Source organism: Haliaeetus leucocephalus, unplaced genomic scaffold (genome assembly GCF_000737465.1).
Source record: "Haliaeetus leucocephalus isolate CR32 unplaced genomic scaffold, Haliaeetus_leucocephalus-4.0 Scaffold157, whole genome shotgun sequence".
Classification (NCBI taxonomy): domain Eukaryota; kingdom Metazoa; phylum Chordata; class Aves; order Accipitriformes; family Accipitridae; genus Haliaeetus; species Haliaeetus leucocephalus.
The window spans coordinates 1,603,704-1,627,841 of record NW_010972593.1 but is presented as its reverse complement, the minus strand read 5'-3'; the positions used below and the strand labels follow the sequence as shown (position 1 = coordinate 1,627,841).

The following is a 24,138-nucleotide window of genomic DNA, read 5'->3' as shown; positions in this document are numbered from 1 at the left end:
CTTTTTTTCTGGCAGATTAGTCTTTGCCCTGCAGCAACTCTAACCTCCACACATGCAAACGCCATCAGACTGTGCAAGGCTGTTATGCTGTTCACATCAGAAAAAAACCCTTGAAGGAGCAGACTTTGACCAGTTCCTTTTCATTACTTTCCTGCCAGCCCCAGGCAGCATCTGAATTGCGTATAAAAATCCCCTTATCCATTCACAACAGCATGATAGATTTAAAATACAATAAATAAAGTTGCTTAGCAGAAATGATTTATTTTGCCAATTGCCAAGACACATTTTTTTTTTTTGCCACCATAAAAACTATCGAGCAAATATTCCTGCTGTCTTTTACCACCACCTGGACCATGACCACCAACCAGCTGCTTTGGGTGGATTAATTAGAGGTTGGATCTAATTCCGTCTCAGCTTCTGAAACAGATTTCGGTTGGCAATAGAAAAAAATCTATAACCCTGCTCCCAGAGAAGTCCTTAGAGCCAAGTGCCCCACAAGCATGGCTGGGCCCTGTACATTTAATTATATTGACATTTTTGTCAAAATTTGTGGAAAACAGATTGCCCTTTTCAAAATAGCTGATTTGCCACTCTGTTCCCTTTGATTTTTCAAGTTTCAGTTCCCAAGTGATAGCTGCATACAGAAGTTATAGGCTGTCTCTTTCTGTATCATCTGTATAGGTACTTGTTGAATTTTCCACTCAAGAATTTTCTCAAGGTTATAATATAAATGGCCTGAAAAGTTTGGAGAACTCTACAGTTCTCAAGCAAACCCTATAGTGTCTCATCTTTCCAAGTCAGTTCTTCCAGCATGGATTAAAATCTAACTCTGAGCAAGATTTCAAATATAGAGGCTCTGTTTCAGCATGCAGACCTAGGCATCCAGGACCTTGGCAATGGGGCTAGTTTCCATGTTCAGCCTGTGGTGCGGGTCTGCCATATCTCCACACTAGACAGATGCTTGTAGAGCACATCATAAGTTCAGATGGCAGAAGCTGCAACTGGGGTGATTGTCTCTGAATTGTGGTACTTTTATAACCTTTCTGCAATTATTACTATATGTCTGGGCACTGGGGCTGCCTGATCCTTCTGATGTCTGAGTCCAGCTGTTGTGCCTTGATAAAATCTTGTAATGTCCTTATTTTCCATGCTCTTAAATCAAGAGAGAGGCCTCTCACTGATATGTTATGTTGTCACACACATGGCAGCGGGAGGCTGGAGAAGCAGGCTGCTGCAGAAGCAGTGTGGCAGGGCTTGCTAACGTGGATAGTGTTTCTTTGATTGCCATGGATAATTAGGTGTGATCTCTCCAAGGACTCACTGTATATCTCTATCTTGCTAATCTTCCCTGTGACAAGATAAATAGTTCAAACAATGGCATGCTCATGGCATTGTTACGCAAATCAGTTCACACTAAAATAGGACTTCTGATTGAGGAGCTGAACCCATAGAGTGATATGCCCTGGCCTCCCTTGCCTAACTGATAGTACAGAGGCCTTTTCACCTGGATTTGGATGCCTGAATGTACTTAAAATTGAACCAAATCTTTCCTGTATGGAGAAGTTTGATGAATAATGCATGAGCCCAGTGCTTTTCAAAAACATGATGTTGTCTCTGATGTTGCATCTCTGCTTTCAGAGGCCTCCAAGTCACATGGAGGGACCTGCTGTCCAGCCAGTCATGTACCTGCACAGACACGTTTCTGTCTTGAAGCTTTCTTTGTACTCCAGGGAGCTCAACATTTTAGATCAGCCTACCCAAAGACCTACACTGCCAGTAGAGATAAGCAGAGGACTCCATGAAGCCCTCTGTATCACCCTCTGGGGAATTCTCATTTTCCGTACTGATCCACTGCTAGGAGGCCACTTATGGTCTCGGGCATCCCATGACAACCCGTAACACCAGCTACTGTCTTCTGCGATCCCAGCTCTGCTCCTGGATCCACACTGCAGATAGGAAAGGAGATGGTTTGCAGGGAAACATAATCACTGTTGGTTTGTTCTTTTCTAGATGTGGATGAATGTGGGGCGATCTCTGGCGTGTGCGATGGCGGCGAGTGCACCAACACAGCAGGCAGCTACGTGTGCACATGTCCGCGTGGTTTCATGACCAGCCCTGATGGATCACGCTGCATTGGTAAGATGCTAAATAGATCTCAGGACCACAGATACAGGGAGAGATCACAATCTGAAATCCAGACCTGGTGATTTGCAAATCACTATCTGGTGTTCACCAGATTTGCAAATCAAAGGGGACATTGTTCCTGCAATAGCTGGAAAGTGCTCTTTTCCATGTGCTGTCCTTGCATGTGCCATGGCTGATGTGGTCTGTCCTGGTCACAGGTTTTGATGCTGTTGCAGACCAGGGCTTTCTCCATCTCCGTAACTTGGACTGCAGGTGCCTCAGTGCTTGAAGTGTTTGACAAGGGGTTGCTGAGGACACTAGGAGGAAGACTGGGGTGGAAGATGTCTGGCTGCGATAGTGGTCTGTTTGAGGAAGGATCCTTGTGCTCCTACTCACAGAACTGCAGCAGCTAGCAGGAGAATCCCAGGCACTACCCCTTTTCTTCCACAGCAGATGTCATCCAGGGAGAGACGCCAGTACTCCCCCTACAACTGAACTGCAGGCACAGTGTGTGGTGGTGGAGTGTGGAAGTCCAAGGGAAGGCTTGCAAACCTTCCTGGAGCAGTGATGGGGAACAACCCACAACTGCATATTCATCTGCTTGCTTTGCAGAGGTGAAGGGGGGAAAGGTTTACTCCAAGTGTTTTCATAACCAACGCAAATAAACGGTGACTTTTATCGTTTCCTCCTGCTTCGTGCTTAGACCACAGGTAATGGCTCATAAATCCCTAGTGCCCCAAGCTAATAATCAGTAGGGCTGTGGACTCAGTTGGCTTCATCTTACTGAACTCAACCTTTTGGGAGTGAGTCGCTTTGCACTGAGCTGGTTGTCTGGATCCCTTCTGTACCCAGTGGAGAGAAAGAGGGGCTTCCCAAGCGCAGCAGAGGGCACTGCAGACACCTATTCCTGCACCCATGCTGAACCTGCAGGTTTACAAGTCTGTCGTGTAAGCTCTTGCGCATTACCTTGTAGCCCACCTTCCTCCCACAGTATCCAATTTCTGGCAAGAGAATGACTCCTGGGCTGGTACAGAAATCACAGTGGTGCCATCCCCATCCTGCAGACTGCACCAAGGGCTTGGTGGGGCTGGTGTGTGCCGCTCCACCGGCTCTGACGTACCTGTTCACCCTGTCTCAGTTTGGCACAAAGCGTCTGTATTTCAAAGCTTCCCAGAGCTGGCGTGAGTCCAGGCAAGCTTTCTCCAGACTGACGAGCTGTCCTGCCTCCAGACTACAGAGCCTGGAGTGAATCTTGCATGTTTAACAGATCAAAATTCCTTTCCAAGCCTTGTAAATATTTGATGGTCCATTTCTCTTTGTAACAGACAACAGTTTCTATGATAAATAGATCAGCTCTCTGTTTACTTGCTCTCAGCAGGGGCACACAGTTTAGTCAAAATGAATCCCAGGGTTTGTCTCAATATTCAGAAAGTTCATTCGCCTTAGAAAGGCAAGGATGCAAGGATTTGTAAAGAGGAACTGTTACAGAAAAGGCAAAGATCATTGTTAGTGCAATGGAAAATGTCAGGTACAGCTTGCTGTTGAGAGTCCTGGAAATTAATACAGAAAAAAATAATTTCCAAATTCTTTTATATCCACAGAACCTGGAGTGAAAATTAATCATGTTCTAGTTCCGGAAAGAAAAACGTTGTAAAGCATAATGTACCAGTTACCTTGTTTGGGAATCTGATAGATTTTAATGAGAATGAAATTCTTTTCCTCCCTGTTTCCCAGACCCTGCCGTAAGCCTGGAGGGGTGTGATGGCTGTCGGATGAGTCATATGGATATTTCCCCACTTTACTTGAAACCAAGTGCTTCAAGAAATGAAAACTAAATAAAATTAGAAAGCCCAAATTTAAAAATAGTCCAAAGCTTAGTTAGCTGCAGTGAACTATGACTGCATCTGAACTCAATACATCATGCTCTAGCCATTTCCCTGAGCTAATATATGCTGCTAGTGTGCTGTCACATTTTGGGACAGACAATATTTTTTCTGGCAAAATGCACAGTTACTATTGGGGTGTTGTTGCCCTGGGATCCATATTTTGCAAACCCTGCTTCTATCCTTTGTGGGGGTTTTAGTGCTCGTTTTGAGAGTTTATGGTAGTTTAAGCTCACAATTTACGTCCTATGAAATAAATCAAAGAAATAGTTTGTAAAATTGAAAATTAATAAATAATGTGGCCACCCTTAAAGCATGGACAGCATCAGGAGAGAGCAGAAGAGATTGTCATACTGCCACCTCTCAGATGTTTAGACTGGAAGTGACCGCAGTGTCTCATATATCATGGGGCACCAGCACTGGCTATGTGGTGACTTTATGGTGGCAGCCTTGATATATTCCCATCCCTTTCCCCTCCTTTTTTAGTAAAGTAAACACCTTTTTATTGCATTTGAATAATCTCCTGTAGTTTTTGCAGCTGAAACAGCAAGACACTGAGCTTGAGTTGATCCCAAATCTCATTAGCTGCTTTCACTGCCTTCCTCAGTAAAATGCAAACAGCAGCATAGCTGGAGAAAGTCCGTCATAGTTTGAAATGAACATTTATTGAATGATTCAACCACCTGTGCTTGACACAAAGAATCCAGTTCCACACATGTTCATAACAGTTTCATTCATTTATGCTTGTAAAAGACAGGCTCAGTGTTTTGCAGGCAGCAGAAGGATCTGCTCCAGCCGACTGTGAGGTTTTTTTTTCTTTTCAGTACAATGGGTTGCTTTTCAAGAACAGCTTAAAAGAATAATTTTCAAATGAGAAAAATGGCCTTTCAGATGCATTTCCAGACATGTACATGGTGTTCCTTTGTTCATTGCAAGTCAGCACTCCTGCACATTGCTTTCTTTGCTCTTTTTCCCTGATAGTGCAGCAAAGCTCTGAGAGATTTGGGTCTTATCTCTTCTTGGGCAGCATCAGCAGATTTACTGCCTAAAGTTCTGGGTAGGGACAGATCTTGCTTATCATTGCAAAGTCCTAGGCTCAGAGAAGGTTGTGAGGGTGTTACTGAAGACTTCACCTGCCTGGAGAACCCTTTTTGCCCGTTTTGGTCGTTATCCAGGAAAGGAAAGAGCAAGAGGAAAGAGGAAACATGAGGAGATATTTATGAGGGCAAGAAATGACAAAAGGGAAGTGGTGTGAGAGTCACAGTCTCAAACCAGATTGATAAGGAGCTCAGGAGTGTTCCTGAGCAGAGTCTCCCAACAGGTCCAAGGCATCAAGGCAGCTGGTGATGCTGCCAAGCCAGGATCTGCCTGGACATCTGCAGGGACCAGAGGGTGTAGAAAGGCTCCATAGTGTGAACCTGTGCAGGAACCTCAACTGCAAACTGGCTCATTCAGCCCACATTTGTAAAACATTTCCCCCTAGAGAGAATAATTTTTTATCAAATAATTTCAGGGATGCATTTATACCTCATCCTTGTAACCGTTTAACTGGGATGTGAATTTGGAAAAGACCGAACAGCCAGGGAGGGAGTGAATTTATTATGGCACTTGCCAGCAAAGAAACTGCCCTGCAATAACACCCAGAGCTTCCCCGTTTGCACTGCAGCCCTCCTGCGGTGAGGCAGCAGAAGCGTTGGTGGCCAAGGTGTGCCATGGGTATTTGCAGTTTGGTGGGAGCTGTGCACAAAGGGATGCTTTGTGCCTTCGTTCTGGCATGACTCTTCACTGAGACAGACACCACCATCTAATCTTACCCAGACAAGAATGAAATTGGTCAGTTTTCCAGAAACAGAGAACATACGGTGGCATCATCGCTCCGGACTGACATGTTCTCACGACAGTATGAGGCTCCTTTTTGCACCCTTTTTCCTTGCAAACCAAGCACCGTTGGACATCTTGGGTGGGAGACCTTTGGCTACATGCTGCTGTATTGCAGCTCCCTTCTGAGCTAATAGACCTCAGGTTCTTTGTAGTCAGAGCCAACTGCCTTTTGCAACCACTAGTTTGTTTGGGTTTGGTCACTTGAGCTTTTCAGTTTCTGTACATGACAAGTCACAAAGTGAGAGAAATACTCGCCCTTTGAAGTTCTCTCCTGGGAAACCGTACCAGTACTTTCTATTCCTCCATCTCTCCCTGCCCCTACCCCACCACCAAAGAAACAAACCAGGTTTTCATCAGGATGAAAACTGCAAAATCCCTTGCAGGTGCACGACACATCTTAGACACCTTGCACAGACCACAAAGAGGGTGTCCACACTGAAAGGGAAGATAGAGATTAGCTGTGCTGGATAGTCACTCAGAGGGTGCAGCTCCTGCTGTGGGCTTCTCCTGGGCATCAGGACACACACACCAGGGCATCATGGCCCAGCCGGATGGGTGCAGACTCTGCCAGACCCCAGCAGAAAGGTCCAGCTTGGAGTTGCTCCTGTCTCATTATGATAAGCAGGCCAAACTCCATCTCCTGCTCTACCGCTCCTGGCTGGACCTTGTAAAGCATCCACAGCATCTCTGAGTCAGAGACTTCTAACAGACCTGTGGCTCTATCCCCCACCTCTGTGCACCATCTAATCTCATGTGGAATTCTACCTCCTTTCTTGCCTGCAGCATTATCTGATTTACTGAGGTTATTGTGCAAACCTGTTCCCTTAACAGAGGAAGGCAGAACAAAACCACGACGGCTTTGTGCTCGTACCTCCAGCATGTGGGTGGTCCTGCAGGAGGTCACAGAGGGACTGCAGGGACCCACTGTTCTTTTCATCCACCCCTCTCTCTGCCCAAGGCAGCTCCAGATGAGTTTTCAATTAGTTCTGACCTTCATTTCTGAGAGAGATTATTATAAACTGCAGCAAAGACAGCTGAATTTAATAAACATTTGTCCAGATGAATAAGAGCTGGACCATTCCCCCCCGTTACACAAACTGCTGTGACCTCCCTGCCTTGTCAAACTTGTCAGCACATGTCTGTCTGTGGGGAAGGAGACTGCGTTCTCCAAATCACTCCTTGCCCATTAACTGGCTGGCTGTCACCGTGTATCATAGCTTTTGGGACAGCAAGCATCCCACAGAAGAACAGAAGGAGCCGGGTGGGATCTCTCCTCTTTAATGCCCAAAGGGTTTATTCCAAACTACCACCCTCAGATCTAGAAGTTCATTTAAGCTCAGCCCTAAGTCCTCACTTCGCTAAACTCCCATCAAGGGTTTGAGGTGCAGCTTTTCCAAATGGCCCCACTATCCTGCCTTGGCTTGTTCAGAGAGCAGATTCTTTCTGGAATAAGGGGGGGCTACATGACACGCTGTGGAAACACAGCCCTCTTCTACACTCCAGCATCTGCTGAAACCCGCAAAGACGTGGGCATTGCTCTTGCACTTTTGCCACTTGCCAGAGGTCAAGGGTTTGGGATGACCCAAACACCCATGTGGCTTGTACTTCCCTTCATTAGGATTAGGAGCTAATCCAGTGTTGCATTCAATCCCCTCACTCAAGTTTCCCTTCTCCTAGTCTGCCTGTCTTTCTGCAAGTCTCTTTGGTGGATAAAGTTTCCTAAAAGGGAATAGTTCGTGCTGAACTCAGTGCTGCAGAATGGTGGAAAGGATGTATCTGAGAAAAGACCTGCTGGTTTAGTCACCCTGGCTTTAAATGGGGTCACTATCCTCTGCAAGTCACTGAGCTGTGATTAGAGAAGAAATGTAACCACAGCCCACAGATCAAACAGCTCCATGCAATTAATTTCAATTATATTTCAGGGAAGTGTCAGCCTGCTGGCTAATGTCAGTCTAGAGGCACAGATGACAAATCAGACTAGACTTTCTCCCTCATTAATTTACTTGAGAAACAAGGACAGGAGATGAATGAGTGGAAGATTCCAGGTTTTCCTACAGGACTTGGTGCCAGACGGAGCCTGCTAGACATGTGAAAGACCCTCAGTCTCCTGGGCCTTGTCCAGAAGCCACACACACCAAACACCGGTGCCAGGCTCGGTGTCTGTGGCTTTGGCCAGGCTCGCAGACTTTGACCACCATCCAGGGCTCTTTCTCCTCCCAGCTCAGTCCAGGCTATGGGAACTAACCCATGACCTGAAACAGGCATCCACTGGGAATGGGAGTGATCAGGCTGGAGGGATGTGGAATTGCGAACAGCTCCGTTTGTTTAGCGAGAGGTACTGGGACCACTGGGACCTGGCAGGGAATGCTTCCTCATGGGAAGCCTGGAACGTGGGACATTTGCCATTAAATCAGTTCTGGGAAGGAGGGACAGGTCCTTGCCAGGCCTGAGATGTGCAGGACCACGCTGGACACCGGTCGCTGTGGCAAGGTCCTTGTTTAGCACAGCACTGGGGATCACTGACTAACGCTGGAAGGGCTGCAAGTGTTGTACCTGAATCCCCAGCCTTAGCAAAGTGGTGTAGGAAATGGCTGACCACCTTGGTCTGCCAGCTCTGTCCTGCAACAAGTGAGAACAAGGGAAAGGACTGTTGCAGCCAAGGCTTCAGCCTAGAGCAGGAATGGCTGAGGAATGCCCACTCATTGTCTGGGAACCCTCAAAATAGTAGCAGGCAGCGCTGGATGGTTTTTATCACAGGGAAGTGTTTTTAGTGGCAGAAGTCAGAGGAAAATAGATTGTGCTGGGTCCAACAGCCCAAGAGAGGAGAAGACACTGCCCTCCACGTCGCCAAGTTCAGGGCCTGTTGTACTGTTATATTGGCACTGATTGCCTACCCTTGGTCACAAATGTAATACAAATAAGGAAGACAGACACTAATGTCAGAGGAGGAACCTGAAGAATGGACATCTCAGCCCCAGGATGCAATTTTGTTGAATAATGTATTTAGTCTGGAATGGTTTACCTGTCCCCACTGAAGGGATGAGTCAGGCTGTCCAGTAGTGGGACCTCTCCCAGCTGGTATGTTGGGTCAGTGGGGGAACCCGTCCCTGACATCTCTCATTAGTGCAGAAACTCCGGTGAGAGGAGGGAGACACCTGTAAATAATCCCATTTCTTTGGGAAGGTGAGGAAGCACGGGATGAGGTGGGGGACTGCATCTGTTTTCTGTTCTGTGAGTTCAGCCAGAACCTGCTGAGTCAGCTTGTCCTTCCTGCAGGGCAAGAAAGGTAGCTCCCAATGGAGAATCCAAAGGGGAGGGATTGCCCACCTACTGCCTGTTTCTGGCTCTTGGTCAGGCTGCTTGTAGTATTTAGGAGCTACGATAACGATAAGAATGTGAGATCTGATACTGGGGAATGAGGCCTGGCCCTACAGCCTTGATGTGCTCCCAGTGGAGGTGCTGGAGAACCTCATGATCTGGGGAGTAAGGCAGAACAGGAGGTCAGACTGGGACATTGGACAGCCAGAAGAGATGCTATTTGGAATGGACCTGACCAAGAATATGGTGATGAAATGCTGTGAATGTGTCTCCTTCTCCTCTCCCTCTCTGCAGACCAGCGGATTGGGACGTGTTTCTCTGCTTTGATCGGGGGTCGCTGTGCCGGGGACCTTCCTGGCCAGTACACCAAGATGCAGTGCTGCTGTGACTCAGGGCGTTGCTGGGCCATTGGTCAGACTCCAGAGATGTGCCCTGTCCGGGGGTCTGGTAAGTGCAACCCAAAGGACCACCACCTGCTGCTTGGCCAACTCGTGGCTCTGATGGCCCTGGTGGTACCCCAGGCTTGACGTGGAGAATCATCAACGTAAAACCCAGAGAAAGGTCACATGGGGGTGCTGGCTCTCCTGCCTGGGTCTCATCTGAAGTTGAGCCAAATGAGTTCAGCCAAGGCGAGAATTTATCCCTTTCCTCCTACCCCTTCATCTCTCTTTGGCTTCCACCATAATTGATCCTTGGAGCCAAATGAGGGTGAGCCCAGGCAGCAGGAGGCCTTGAGGAGGCACAGCACTATAGATAAATCTCTCTGCCGCTCTTCTTTCATCACCAGCTCTGAGCAGGGCAGAGCTTCACAGTGTCTGGCACCGTCCTGTGTCCTGTCCTTTCCTGCATGAAGGGAACCCATGGTGCCAGCTGTCCCACGCACCCTGAGAAGCCATTGCCAAACACCCCGGCAAGCTGTGTCTCATCATCTGCTCCGGAGTGAAGGGTGTTAAAGCCCTCCTCACCCATCTGCCCTGTTCCCATCAGCACCCACTCTCTTTGCTCCCTGCCAGTCCGTCTCCATCCCTCTGTTCTCTGCACTCTGGCAGAGGCAGGAGGGGGATTCAGGCACTCTTGGAAAAGCACTAAGGCAGCTGTTTTGTTTCAGATGAGTACCGCAGGCTTTGCATCGAAGGACTCCCAGTCGTGCCAGGGTTCCCTGGGAGCTTTCCAGGAATTCCTGGATTTGGGCCCAATGGTGTTGGGCCGGGACTCAATGGGCCTGGAGGCATCGGACCAAATGGGGCAAATGGACAAGGCGGGATCCCAGGTCTGCCTGGAATGGGCCCAGGAAGTTCAAGCATTGGTAATTAAAATTACTTTCTTACTGTGCTGACCCGATTTGGCTGCCTGTCTCAGAACACAGGCAGCGTGTCTGCCTGCGTGCCGGCCCGCTTCTTTGAGCCATGCACACATGAGCAAAGCGCCCATGCTCTTAGCCAGCTACAAGGTTTATTTTGACGTGGGGGGAGTGATGGGATGTGACACTAATGCTGTGCAAGATGCTGAGCCCAGAAGCAGATCAAACAGCATCTGCTGGCAGAGCAAGGGAGCCGAGGCTGGCTCCGGCACAGAATATCTTTCTAATTACCAAATAGGAATGAAGCTTTCACGTCACCGCCTCACTCTCTGCCTCCCCAAAACAAAACTGTTTTTTTCACCACCTTGGACACCCCGTCATGTGCATCCCTGTATAGCTCCTTGCTAAGGGCTGAAGCCTGTGAAAATGGGCTGGATGTCAATAAATATTGATTCCCAGCTTGCTTCTGAGAGGCTGTGCCATCTTGTTCATGTCAGTGGGGTAGGGGCATGCCACATACTGCAGCACCCTGCAGAGATTTCTGAGGCAACTGAGTTTGTGTCTGCAGCCCCATGGTAGTTCAGGGCCGAGGAGCATCACTGGTCTGTCATGGTGTTTGGACTTACTGACCTTCTTCCTGGGAACAATCAAGGGAGCTGTAATCCTCTACCTGATGCTGTCTCTGTGCTTTCCAGGAACCGCCACTTTGAATCAGACCATTGACATCTGCAAGCATTTCACTAACCTCTGCCTGAATGGACGCTGCATCCCCACCCCATCCAGCTATCGCTGCGAGTGCAACATGGGGTACAAGCAGGATGTGCGTGGAGAGTGCATTGGTGAGTAGGCTCTGCCTGACACGCACACAGATCAGCTCCAACCATGCCCCATGCCTGCTCCTAACAGCACCTCGAGCTGCTGCCCCAACAGCCCCCATCCCAGTCAGAGCTCCCCACAAGAGGCTGGAGATAGAGGGCTCGTGTCAGGTAATGAAGCAGCATGACAGAAAGGCGATGTCTGCCCCGCAAAGAACACCCAGGGTGACAGCTCTCCTCTGGTAGCCACAACATTGCCATTGGCTTAGCTGCTTGTCACTGCTTGGACAGAGTCCCAGCACCGAGGTGGTGCCGATGGTCCCGGTGGCCAGTTCACACCATGGGAAGCCCCATATAACCAGCCCTTGGGGAGCACCAGTAATCAGGGAGCAGCGGGAAGGGCAGCGTGCTCTGCCAGTTATTGGGCTGCTGCCTGCTCTGCTTATGCCGCAGACTTAGGCTGCAGCCCCAATGGTCACCCCTGCTAGCTGGTAGCTGTGCAAGCCTACTCAGAAGCTTGAGGTCTCCAAGGAATTAGAACTAGAAGGATGGCATCTTTCAGAAGAATTACCATTTTATAAGTAAGTGGGCTATTTTTTCTGAGAACTATAAGGACACTGTGTCCTGCTGAAAGGAAATGGTATCCACCCACCACATCTGCAAAGAACAGCCTTCCTATGCTGACATCTCCACCCAAGCAGACCTCCGAAGGGCTGAAATAACTGTCCAGACCTTAGGCTGTATGGAGATCCAGCACCTGAAGGCAGTGGTGGATGGCATAGCCCAGCTATGTAAGCATGCCCAGCTAGAGGAACTCTTCAAACAAGTAGCTGTGTTACAAGAGGAGCTCAACAGGCAGCATGGTATTTGGCAATGTAAGTAAGAGATAGATAAGTGGTACTGTGTGCTGTCCCAGGCTGAGTGACAGCCCTACCTCAAGGCTGTGCAAGGGGAGGTAAGCCTGAATTCAGCCTTGAGCTGACTGACACAAATAACTCAGAAGATGAAGGAGACTGGACCCTTATCTCTGCTGAGGGCAGAATGAAGAACCTTCCTCTGAAGTGCCCCTATGGAAGAGATATGATGCTCTAGGTTTGGAGAACGAAAAGCACACAAGTAACGGACAAGATCCAGGAAAAGCCAACCATGCAACCTTGATCAAGCCCCCCACATGCATTAGAACCAGTGCCACCAGAAAAGCCCATGAAGTATTAGTAATTGGAGATTCCTTACTGAGAGGTACCGAAGCACCCAATTGCTATCCCCCCAATTTCTCTGGAGAAGTTTGCTGCCTACCAGGAGCTCACTGAGAGGCTGCCATGACTGGTGAACCCTCCAGATTATCATCCACTCCTACTATTCCATGTAGGGTCTAATGATACTGCAACAAGGCAACTTAGAACAACCAAAAGAGACTATATGTCACTGAAAGCAATGTTGAAAGAATCTGGAGCACAGGTAGTATTCTTCTCTATCCTCCAAGTCAGAGGAAGAGGTTCAGGAAAGAGGAGAGGAATTGAACAGGTGAATGCCTGGCTGCATGCCTGGTGCCATACTCAAGGTTTTGGCTTCTATGATCATGGATCTACCTTTGAGAAGCCAGGTCTGTAGGGAGCTGATGGGGTTCACCTGATCAAGTGGAACAAGAAGGTCTTTGCTAAAAAGGTGGCCAGACTTACAAGGAGAGCTTTAGACTAGATTTAGAAGGGAATGGAATTCTGAGCAACAGAGAAGAGCCAGGGGCTGCTGATGTATTAGGAACCAACAGGGAAACACCTGTGAAATGCCTGAAAGGAATAAGGGTGTGTTCCTCTAAAAAGGTGAGAGGGTTAATAGCCCAGCTGAAGTGCCTCTATACCAATGCATGCAGCACGGATAAGAAACAGAAGGAGTTGGAAGCCACTGTGCAGCTAGAAAGCTAAGCTGAAATGCGGTGGGACTAATCATGCAACCAGAGCACTGGAATTGATGGCTATAAACAGTTCAGAAGGGAAGATATGTTGAAACTCATGGAAGATGGAGGTGATTAGAGACAGCCAACATGGCTTCACCAGGGGCAAATTGTGCCTAATATAGTGGCCTTTGATGATAGAGTGACTGCATCAGTGAAAAAGAGGAGAGCTATGGATGTCATCTATGTGGACTTCTATAAGGCCTTTGATATAGTTCTCCCCAACATTCTTACCTCTAAATTGGAGTGATATAGGTTCAGCAGATGGACTGTTGGATGGATAATGAATTGGCTGGAGGACTGAGTCCAGAGTTACAGTTAATGGCTCAATGTCCAAGTGGAAACCAGTAATGAGTGCTGTCCCTCAGGGGTCCATACTGGGACCCATACTATTTAATATCTACATCAGTGACATAGATGGTGGGATTGAGTGCACCCTCAGCAAGTTTGCAGATGACACCAAGCTGAGTGGTGCAATTGATTCACCTGAGGGAAGAGATGTCATCCAGAGGGACCTTGCTGGCCGTGCTGTCAGGATGCTGAGCACTGGAGTTGAAAGGACGGGCTCAGCAGCTCGCAGGAGGCAGCCTTTGTTACCTGTCCTGGTAGCTTGCTGTGTATAGTGGTGACTCATGGGTTTAGGCTTTTCTTGCAGATGTGGATGAGTGCTCCAGCAGCCCCTGCGTGCATGGCGACTGCGTGAACACACCTGGCTCCTACCACTGCAAGTGCCACGAGGGCTTCCAGAGCACCCCCACAAAGCAGGCTTGCATTGGTAAGTATTTTCTGTCTCTCCTTTTGGAGAGAGTGTCAGCAGGGTTATCAGAGACATAGGTACCAAAGGAAAATGGTTGTAAAGGGGAAACAGAGCAAGGAGTCCCCAGCACCAAAAAACCTCCCAGCCAGGTGTGTGATAGGATTTCAGAACAACTTAGTTGAGCTGCCAGCAGTGTCCTGAAATCTGTCTAGAAGTTTCCTCGATCTTAAAATTGACTAGAGGCAATCAAGGAATTTAGAGAGTCCTTTTCAAGAGCAGAACTCTATTTAAAGATGACAACATTTTGTTTTGACAAAAGATAGGATTTTTGAGGAATGTTTGTATCAATGTAGGGATTGTGATTGCTAGCAAAGTTGCTCTGTCAGTGTCTTGCAGCAAGACGGTGCTCTAGATGAGGGACTGCTAAAAAAGAATGGTGGGAAGGTAATGTCCCGTGTGAACAAGAAACAAAGGTAGATTTCCCTGTCAGTGCCTGACCTTTGATTTTTTTATTTTTCTGTCAAGTGGCTTCTGATTGGGGGTTTCCAAAGGACCCCCCAATTGCCTAACAATGTGAAAGCCTTTCCTAATTTCCAAACTAAATCTTTTAAGCTGAATTCTTCTTGTGGTTCTTTTTCTGGCCATGAAAATCTATCACTATCTCCTTTACAACATTTTTTACATGTTGGGGAACTGCAACTTGTAACCCCCTGTCATCTCCCTTCTAGACTAAACAAATGCAAATCTCTCAATCTCCTCTCATTGGTAATGTTTCTAAGGTTCTCATTGTCCTTGTTTTTATCTTCTCAACTTCCTCCATTTCGTCCTTATCTTTTCTAATGTGTGGTGCCAAAATTGGATGTCATTCTTCAGCTGTGACCTCTCTGGCTGTCAGGACAAGAAAAGATCCCATGTGGGTTACACACAGCTCTTCTGCTGATACAGCCCAAAAGGTTTCCTTCTGTGCAGGGCCACCCCATTTCATCTGTGATTCAGACCCTTTTCTGCCAGGCTCCTTTCAGGCTAACTTCTCCACATTAGAAGAAGTCTACAAAGGGTCTGGATCATCCATTGCTGCTGGGGCCAGACTATCGGTTTTCAGTAATTTGCTCATAAAATAGCTCATCCTGTCTTCCCCAGCTCTTGACAGAGGGTCAGTAACAACCCCCTACCTGAGACAGTCGTCTTCCTTTCTTCGATAATTTGAGTTGCAAAAGGGGGCCTTGGGGCAGAAGGTTGACAAAGACATCATGGATGGTTTGAGATCCCAGAGCTCTAACCTCACAAATGTTGTGCTGGTTCCAGAGCATGCAGAAAGCTTTTTTTTCACATCTTTTCTATCTCCTGTAGTTCATCCAGAAGGGAAGAGTGTGATCCTGGAGCAGGGCACCCTCTGAGTGTCTGAGAGCACTTGCCCGGTTTTCTCATGGAGCGTAAGCTGGAACTGATTCTCACTCCACCTGCTGCTACTTTCTTATGTTTATTTCTCTGCCAGATATTGATGAGTGCATCATGAATGGAGTGATGTGTAGGAACGGCCGCTGTGTTAACACTGATGGCAGCTTCCAGTGTATCTGCAATGCTGGCTTTGAAATCACCCCTGATGGCAAGAACTGTGTTGGTAAGCTATTTCCTGATGTGCCTTGGGGAGGTTGACACTGAGCTGAGACTATGTCCTCCCTGGGGATCGGTGGTTACTTTAATCTGTGCTGTACTCCCTTCATCTCTAGGGCAGAGTGCATCTTAAAATGAGAGGACTGAAATAGGAAGATGTTTTTATAAGGGTGCTAGCACTCCTGGAGTGCTCCTGTAGGTTTTACGGTCCAGGAGCATGAGCAGGGCTGGGTCTGGAAGCAGGACGTTCTCCAGCAGCCAGTGTCTGAGTCCTGCTGTGAGCTGTACTGGCTGAGCAGGGTACCAAGAGCGGCAGGGACGCAGCAGGACAGCTGTCACCAGTGGGAACTCTGCCTTGAGGATTAGCACCCACTGCCATAAGAAGCAATTTGACCATGAGATGGGGGACAGAGAGTTTTTGAGCACAGAGGAGTCTTGCTGCAGCTCTTGGGCTCAGCTCATGTTTTCTGTTTGTCCTCCCCAGATCATGATGAATGTGCCACGACCAACATGTGTCTCAATGGGATGTGTATCAATGAGGACGGCAGCTTCAAATGTATCTGCAAGCCCGGTTTTGTGCTCGCTCCCAATGGGCGGTACTGTGTCGGTGCGTAGGTCCCCAAGCTTGGTCTCCGCCCTCTTCCCAGCCATCCATCCACATTCCTGGGGACTTGCTATGTGTCTGAGGCCAAGGGGACCTGAGAAAAACCAAGCCTGTTGCCAGGCATCTCCTGCTCTGCCACCAGAAATTACCCCCTCACAGCAGAATGAGCACAAAGGAAAATGTTCTTGCATCTCCACTACTTCAGCACAAATTGGAGCTTAAATCCTCTTTCTGAAGGAGGTTAAGCAGGGCTGTGAAGCTCTGTATGGCCAATGTGAGCTGGCAGCAGTCATCTCCATAGCTTTCCCAGCCTCTACAGCACATTCCATTACGGTTTGTGTGCCACCTTCCAAAGCCAGGAAGGTTAGGATGTGAAAGCAGAGTGGAGAAAGGAGGATGAGGAGAACATAGCATTTCTTCGATATGCTGCTGTGACACGGGGTGAATTCTGTGGGTCACTGCCCCATTAACAGAGCAGAGACCAGACCCTGCTACTCTGAGAAGGGGCTGGGTCTCAGGAGACTGAAGAAGCCCAGATCCCTGTTCCTTCCCTTGAACCATTAGAGACAACCAGCAGAGCATGCAGGGGACATGATGCTCTAAACTGCACCTTTGGCTCCCTCTTAGTCTCCAAGTCTCCCTGCAAAATAGTCCGAAGCCCCTGTCTGTGTGTCCTGCTGCCTGTGGGTAGGTAACAACCAGTTTGTGCTTCCTCTTTCAGACATCGACGAGTGTGAGACGCCAGGAATCTGTATGAACGGCTGGTGCATTAACACAGAGGGCTCCTTCCGCTGCGAGTGCCTCGGGGGCTTGGCTATCGGGGTGGATGGACGAGTCTGCGTGGACACCCACATGCGCAGCACCTGTTATGGAGGCATTAAAAAGGGCACGTGTGCTCGTCCCTTTCCGGGAGCAGTCACCAAGTCCGAGTGCTGCTGTGCTAACCCAGACCATGGCTTCGGAGAGCCCTGCCAACCCTGTCCGGCCAAAAACTCTGGTGAGCTCCTCTTTCATCTGAGTTTGCAAAAAGCCAGGAAGGTGCTCAGAGACATTCTGGGTCCCTGACAGGTTGACAGGTCCCTGAGATGGCCTAGCAACTTGGCAGTGACATGGAAAAGACATAGACAGGGGAAAGGGATGCCATGCAGTCAACAAATTTAGGCTGGATCCTCAAATCTGATGCTGATCTCATTGCAGGAATTCTCACAGTGTTGGACTACTAACTGCAAGTATCAGCTCTAAAATACATATTGCCTAAGTATAAACAGACACTGCTTGGAAGCCCACAGCTGACACTTTAACAAACAAACAATGAATCCAACGCTACCCAGAATTAATGTCACTGTGATGCGTGAACTGTCTAGAAAAGCTAATGGCTCTGTTGTGCTTTCTACACAGCTGAATTCCAGGCACTCTGCAGCAGCGGCATTGGAATAACAGCTGATGGCAGAGGTATGTGCATCCCATGTACCAGATTCTAGACAGGCACATCTAATGTCACTCTCAGCTTGCTTTCAACTGCTTTTAATGGAGTGTGCATGCATCTGTGTGACTGTGGGAGCGTGTGCCATGAGAGACTTGGCACTGCGGAGGGTGTGCTGGAGAGTTAGCACGTTACGCCTGTGTACGTGAGAGCTGTTTGTGAGTAAGCGCGGGATAGCTTGCAGAGCCTGGGTGGGTGTAAGTGCATGCAAGAACCTACGTCTGTGTTAGTGAGTGTCTGTGGGTGGGATGTGAGCTTTGGTACAGGGGGAGAGGGATGCTGTGTGTCTTTTCTCCTCCCTAAGGCACCACGAGTTAATGTTGAGCAAGCATCCCTGAGGACTGTGTATTGAATCAAGTGGCTGATTCCTGGCACCCTGTGGGAACTGCATTTCTGGGGATGCACACACAGAGTTTGGCTTTACTCCCTGCTTTGATGGGAATGAAGAGCATGACCAATTGCATCCTCTTGCTTGTTTCCCTCCTCTGCCCTCCAGCTCCCTTGGTCGCGGAAGAAGAGGGTTCACAGTCTCCCAGGGAGAGGGAGGTGATAAGCGCATGTTGGGATGTGTTGCCAAGGGGCTGCTTTGAATTAGACAGCTGTGCAAGAGGTCAGGCAGGCGGCTGCGCTGCCAGCCCTGGGCAGTGCTTGGATCAGCGGGAAGAGCACAAAGCAGCCAGATAGCTATGGCCTTTCAAAACTTTCCAAATGGGAATGAGCCAGAGGCAAAACCCTGGTGGCTTCTTGGGCTTCCTTCCAGGACACCGTGTCTTGGCCGAAGTCAGTCTTAGGCTAATGATAAGATGCTTTCTAGCAAGAAGCTAACGTCAGACATGCTCTGGTCAGCCCATCACTGCCCGCAGCCAGGACTACGTGCACTCAGCGCTCTCCAGGGTTGCATTTCCCTGGGGATGTAACTGAACTCCAACTGCATGGGGAGACAAAGGCCAGCAGTGTCTGGGAAGCCCTGGCCTGGGCTGCTTGCCATCTGGCACTATGGCACTGCGAGGACACTGCTGTATGAACACGAACCTGCCCTGTTCTGTGGGGAGGCTGGTTCTTGCCAGGGTAAAATCTCTTTGCCTGGGCACCAGAGGTTTACTCCAAAAAGGCAGCGAGATGATGCTGATGCAAAGGAAGAGATGCTGCCCACCTGGCTGCCACCATTCTGGGTTACTCTCCACATGCACGGGGCACTTGGTGCTGTTGACAGGGGAGGGGGACAGGAGGTGGGTGATGGCAGAGATGCCCACAGCTCTCCCTGCCAGACGCTCTGCAGACCTGAGCCCAAGCACTATGTGCATGAGGAGGCTGTGGAACCCACCACACCTTGCTGCAGAACTGTCCAAAAATCTCTCAGTTTGGGGCAGATATGTCCAAGGCACTCTGCAAGTCTTTCAAGCTGAGGTTTTGACATCCTGCAGAATTTGGCCCCTGTCCCAGGCCCTGCTGTTACCCAAACAAAACCCCCCCCTCGGTCCCCGCCCCCCCCCCCCCCCCATTCTCCAGGGCCAGGAACCAGGCAGAGGCCACAGGTCTTCACTTCTCTCTTTCCAGGCTGCCCAACCTGCTTGCAGACAGTTCTTTATATCAGCAATAGGGAAAGGAAATTTACTTTGGCCTGATCAGGACTTCTTCTAGCCTGGCAGCTGTGTGGTCAAGCTCCCAGCTTGGGGACTGTAGCTGGGCTAGGAGATACAGACTGTTTGCCATCGGAAGGGCTTTGCTGTGACCCCCTAGCTATGGACATGACCCTCTGCCAGCCCAGCTGCCCACAGCGTGCTCTCCAATATGTCTGAGTACTCCTTGCCCTGTTCTGTCCCCAGCAACGGTCACCTGTGGTAGGGCTGTGTATGCCCAGGCAGGTTGTCCATCATGCTCTTCCCTTACCCCAGTTGGCCCCAGCATCCTGCTTACACCACCTTATAAACAGCTTCTTCCTCCCACCTTTTCCAGTAGGAGGGATAATTAAATGGTCTGACCTGAGTACCTGGGATAGAGTTACTGTAAGAAGACTCAAGAACGTAACGGAAGGACCTGGGAGCCCTTAATATGGAACCGAGTCTGGGCTTATCTCAACCCCTTACCCAGTTGTCTCCTCCTAAGCTTAGAGCCCTATGCTAGATCAGCTGTGTATCCCCAGGACAAAGATGCTCAGCTCCACAGCACCAGAAGGAGAGGAACAAGGCTCCCCAGGACCTACTAGGTCAAACCAGGAGGGTAGGTAGAACAGGAAGGAGGGATTTCTGCAGAGGCGTGCCCCAGCTGGCTGTTGACACCAAGGAACAACAAAGAATTAGGGGGTGGGAGTTTTCTGTATTTGCATTTGCTGTGGTCCATCTAATTTGACTTCTTTCTCTGTGCAGACATCAATGAATGTGCCCTCAACCCCGACATCTGCCCCAACGGCATGTGCGAGAACCTGCGTGGGAGCTACCGTTGTATCTGCAACCTGGGCTACGAGTCAGATCCCACGGGCAAGAACTGTGTGGGTGAGTTCAGGGCAGCCCGGGCTCAGTGGGGCATAGGGAACTGGGAGCTCAGGGCTGGTGGGGAGAGGCTGGCATGCACTCAGCGTATGAGACTGGGAGCCAGATGCAGACCTCCAGCTGCACAGGAGCCCGAGGCGATACAGCAGCTGATGCCCTCGAGCACTGTCCCCATTCAGGGCTGCCTTGTCCACGTGGAAGAGCACAAGGTGCTATGCGAGAAACCACACATACATGATTTAACATACTTTCCACATTGTATTGCTCTGAGGTCGGTACTGCAGTTCTGTGCCTCTCAGGCTGCCAGAGCTCTGTAGAGCTGGCAGAGTAGAAGAGTGGATGCTGGTGCTGTAGCTCAGAAACCCCATCTCTCTGCCCACAGACGTTGATGAATGCACTGTCAATCGTTTGCTGTGTGACAACGGACTGTGCCGCAACACACCCGGCAGCTACACCTGCACGTGCCCCAAGGGCTTTGTCTTCAGGACGGAGACAGATACCTGTGAAGGTAATGTGACTCTGAAGGCAATGGAGAGCATCTTCATAAGATGCAAAGAGCTATGGCCTGAGGTCCTGCCTGAAAGCAAGCTCAAGGTCTAATGTGTCTTTGGTTCCCTTTTGACTGCAGTGGTTTGAACTGGAGCAGGTCCAGGCTTTGGGTTTGTGGGTTTGGTTTTTTTTCCTAGGGGGAAATTTCACACTTCATTCAAAACGATGGACATCCAAACCCAGAACATCTGGGCTTTTCAGTGGCTGAAAACCAGAACAATTTCCTCTAGGGCCCCAAAATTTTAGCTAAAACCTGACCAAAATTGCAAGTTTGGGGGGTTTGATTGAAAGCTTACAGTTTGGAGTGGGGGAAATTGTTTCCTGACCACAAAGTCCCCAAACATTTGAGAACTGGCACTTTGCACATAAATGTCTATTTAGAGAAAAAAAGTGATTTTCTGTAAAGAAGGTGAAAAATGGCAAATGCTGTGTAGCCTCACATCTGGTTCAGACAGGTACACGAAGGCCATATTCAGCACTGTGGCTGCTCCCATCTTAGCCAGGAGCAGCCCTGAGTGACTGAGTCCATCATTCCCCAGTAGTTGCACCAACCACCCTCAATCCATCCATTCCCTCAATCCTGAAGAAGCTCACTAATTTCATGGTGTCTGCTGTCAGTGCCCATCCCCCTTGAGATGGCGCATACTTGAGTTGTACATGCAGGACTCCTATGGTCTGGACTGGTGATCCTCTGAACAGTTGAAAAACTCCTTTCTTCACGTTCTTTGCTTCTTATCTCCCCCAGTCTCTGGCCCAGAAAACTGGGTCCCACGGCACTCACTACAATGACAGTCCCTTTCTTCCCACAGACATCAATGAGTGCACCTCTAACCCTTGTGTGAACGGTGTCTGCAGGAACAATGCTGGCTCCTTTGCTTGCGAGTGCTCTCCTGGCAGCAAGCTGGACCCCAGTGGCACCATCTGCGTGGGTAAGGATGTGGCCTTCTACAGGCAGCTCTGATATCAGCAGTGCCCATCATCACCCCTTGTTGTTCATCTGAAGCAAGTCCTATGATCCTGCCTTAGGGATGGGGATCTTTTGAGGCCTCCCTCTCTCACCTAGTGTTTCCTTGGTTGTTGGTAAAAATTAACATCTTTCTTGTGCATCCAGGGAGCCTGAAAAGCTGCAACCTCAGGCAGTGCTCTGAGCAGTGTGTCAGACACAGAAATCCCCAACTGTGCTGCAGTAAGACAAAGCACAGAGATGGGGTCCCAGGGGATCCTGCAGGGCATCAGGATGGTGGGTTCTCACTCACCAGATGGGTTTGTAGCGTGCTGACATTAAGGCACATCAAGATGAAGTAGATCCCTTCTCATCAAGACGATGAGAAGGTACCCGCTTCCCACTCCTAGATAGTCAGGGCCTTGCAAGGCTTCACAGGGGCAGCTGGAGAGAAAGGACTGTTTCTACCCAGAAGAGGAGCAGGCTTGGACTAGGAAAAGGGCAGGACACAGAACTGCCACAGTAGCAGTTGTATCAGAGCACAGAAATACTGCTCCACAGCACAGCTGTGAGACAGGGCTCTGGGCACCAGCACAGTTTGTGTCTGTGTTGCAAAGTGCTTGGCCCCACAGCCTAAAAGATAAAGTGATGCCAGAGAGCAATAGTCATGCTGCAGCTCAGGGATAGTTTCTCCTAGCACTTCTCGTGGCAGTCTGGCTTCCATGAAGCTGAGAACCTCCATCAAGGAGCAGCTCTTCACTCACACCTTGGTTTTGCCCCTACAGACAGCATGAAAGGGACATGCTGGCTGAACATCCAGGATGGGCGTTGCGAGGTGAACATCAACGGGGCCACGCTGAAATCGGAGTGCTGTGCTACGCTGGGAGCAGCGTGGGGCAGCCCCTGCGAGCGCTGTGAGATCGGTAAGGCTCTGCTTGGCACAGAGATCAGGAAGGCAGGAGGCAGCCCATTTCTTTGCTGACATTCCTCTGTTTTCTTGCAGATACTGCCTGTCCCCGGGGATATGCTAGGATGAAGGGGGTCACGTGTGAAGGTAAAGTGCTGCAGAACACAGAAGGCTTTTTTTTATTGGGAACGTGGTCATTGTTTATTTGTTGCTATCCTGCATCTTTGATTCTGGTGGGGGATCTACACTTTCTGGCCCTTTGTTGGACTCTCTCCAGTATGTCCATCTGTCTCTCGTACTGAGGACCCCAGAACTGGACACAGTACTCCAGTTGTGGCCTCATCAGTGCTGAGTAGAGGGGAAGGATCACCTCCCTCAACCTGCTGGCAACACTCTTGTCACAACCTGGGCTGGACAGACCAGGGAGTCGTGTTGAGTTTGAAATTCCCTCGGGCTAAATTAAGGTGAAACAACACCGAACAATCAGTTAAATATTTTATTCATGACAGAAGCAAACCGAACGTGGGAGGCATAACAGTAGATGGTGGGGTTTGTCACAACAGGAACTGGCATGAGACTACCTCCGTAAACTGTGTAATCCGTGGTAACCATATACATCAATTCAGGGAAGAAGGAGATCTCTCCTGTTGAGTCATGAGGTTCAGAGCAGACCCCCTTGCTTTCTAGACTCCTTCTCAGAGAGGAGCCAAGGGGCAGCTGGATCCACTCTTATACCCAGACTTGGTCAGTGGTTTTATGTCTTAAAGGGATGAGGTGTAGGGATTATGGATAAGGAAAAGGAAAGAGAGAATAAGACAGAGAGAGAAAAAGGAAGAGAGAAAGATTTCATCGGTCCTGCATCCAGCATTGGTCCAGTCAGCTGAGGGATCCCGTTCCGGTGGGCTTGCGCACATGGGGCTTCAGTTTGTGTCTTTTTATCATGTTTGCCCCTCCTTTGGGCAGGCACTCAAACTCATTAGGCTAATTAGGTGTCATGATCAGTTGGTGAGCCTTTGGGCTTGGGAGTCATTTGGTGAGTGACTTCCCCGTTCCTGCAGATGGGCTCTTTGGCCATGCCTGGTGACCTGTCCTGCTCAGCATATCAGAACAGCACATCAGAACAGGGAGCTGTGCACCCTCCGGCACACGCTCCCAGTCCTGTTACTGATGGGTGCTGATCAGCTTCTTTTCACCTGGGGTTCCTTTCTAGGCAGGTTTCCTTGTTATGCACAGTTCGTAGTTAAGCAGAACTTGCCCCACCACAATGTTTGAGACATTAACTCTTTCAGTCTCTCACAAACTCCTAATGCAGCCCAGGATACCATTAGCCTTCTTTGCAGCAAAGGCGCATTGCTGCCTCATATTCAACTTGGTGTTTATCAGGACCCCCAGGTCCTTTTCTGCCAAGCTGCTTTCCAGCTGGGTGACCTCCAGCATATAGTGATGCATGGGATTGATCCTCCCCAGGTGCAGGACCTTACACTTCTCCTTGTTGAACTGCGTGATGTTCCTGGCAGCCC

The 24,138-nt window shown here is 49.3% G+C and overlaps 1 protein-coding gene across 1 annotated transcript in view; it reads left to right on the top strand.

Annotated features, from left to right (window-relative positions):
• The window catches only part of FBN3 (fibrillin 3), a 110,710-nt gene that overhangs the window by 56,781 nt on the left and 29,791 nt on the right, over nt 1–24,138 (top strand). The window contains exons 8-21 of the mRNA XM_010562269.1: nt 2,011–2,136; nt 9,501–9,653; nt 10,315–10,476; nt 11,202–11,345; nt 13,928–14,047; nt 15,525–15,650; nt 16,128–16,250; nt 16,969–17,244; nt 17,646–17,699; nt 20,097–20,222; nt 20,602–20,727; nt 21,578–21,697; nt 22,497–22,634; nt 22,715–22,765. Coding sequence (XP_010560571.1) covers nt 2,011–2,136; nt 9,501–9,653; nt 10,315–10,476; nt 11,202–11,345; nt 13,928–14,047; nt 15,525–15,650; nt 16,128–16,250; nt 16,969–17,244; nt 17,646–17,699; nt 20,097–20,222; nt 20,602–20,727; nt 21,578–21,697; nt 22,497–22,634; nt 22,715–22,765 — 1,845 coding nt within the window. The remainder of the gene's footprint in view (nt 1–2,010; nt 2,137–9,500; nt 9,654–10,314; nt 10,477–11,201; nt 11,346–13,927; nt 14,048–15,524; nt 15,651–16,127; nt 16,251–16,968; nt 17,245–17,645; nt 17,700–20,096; nt 20,223–20,601; nt 20,728–21,577; nt 21,698–22,496; nt 22,635–22,714; nt 22,766–24,138) is intronic.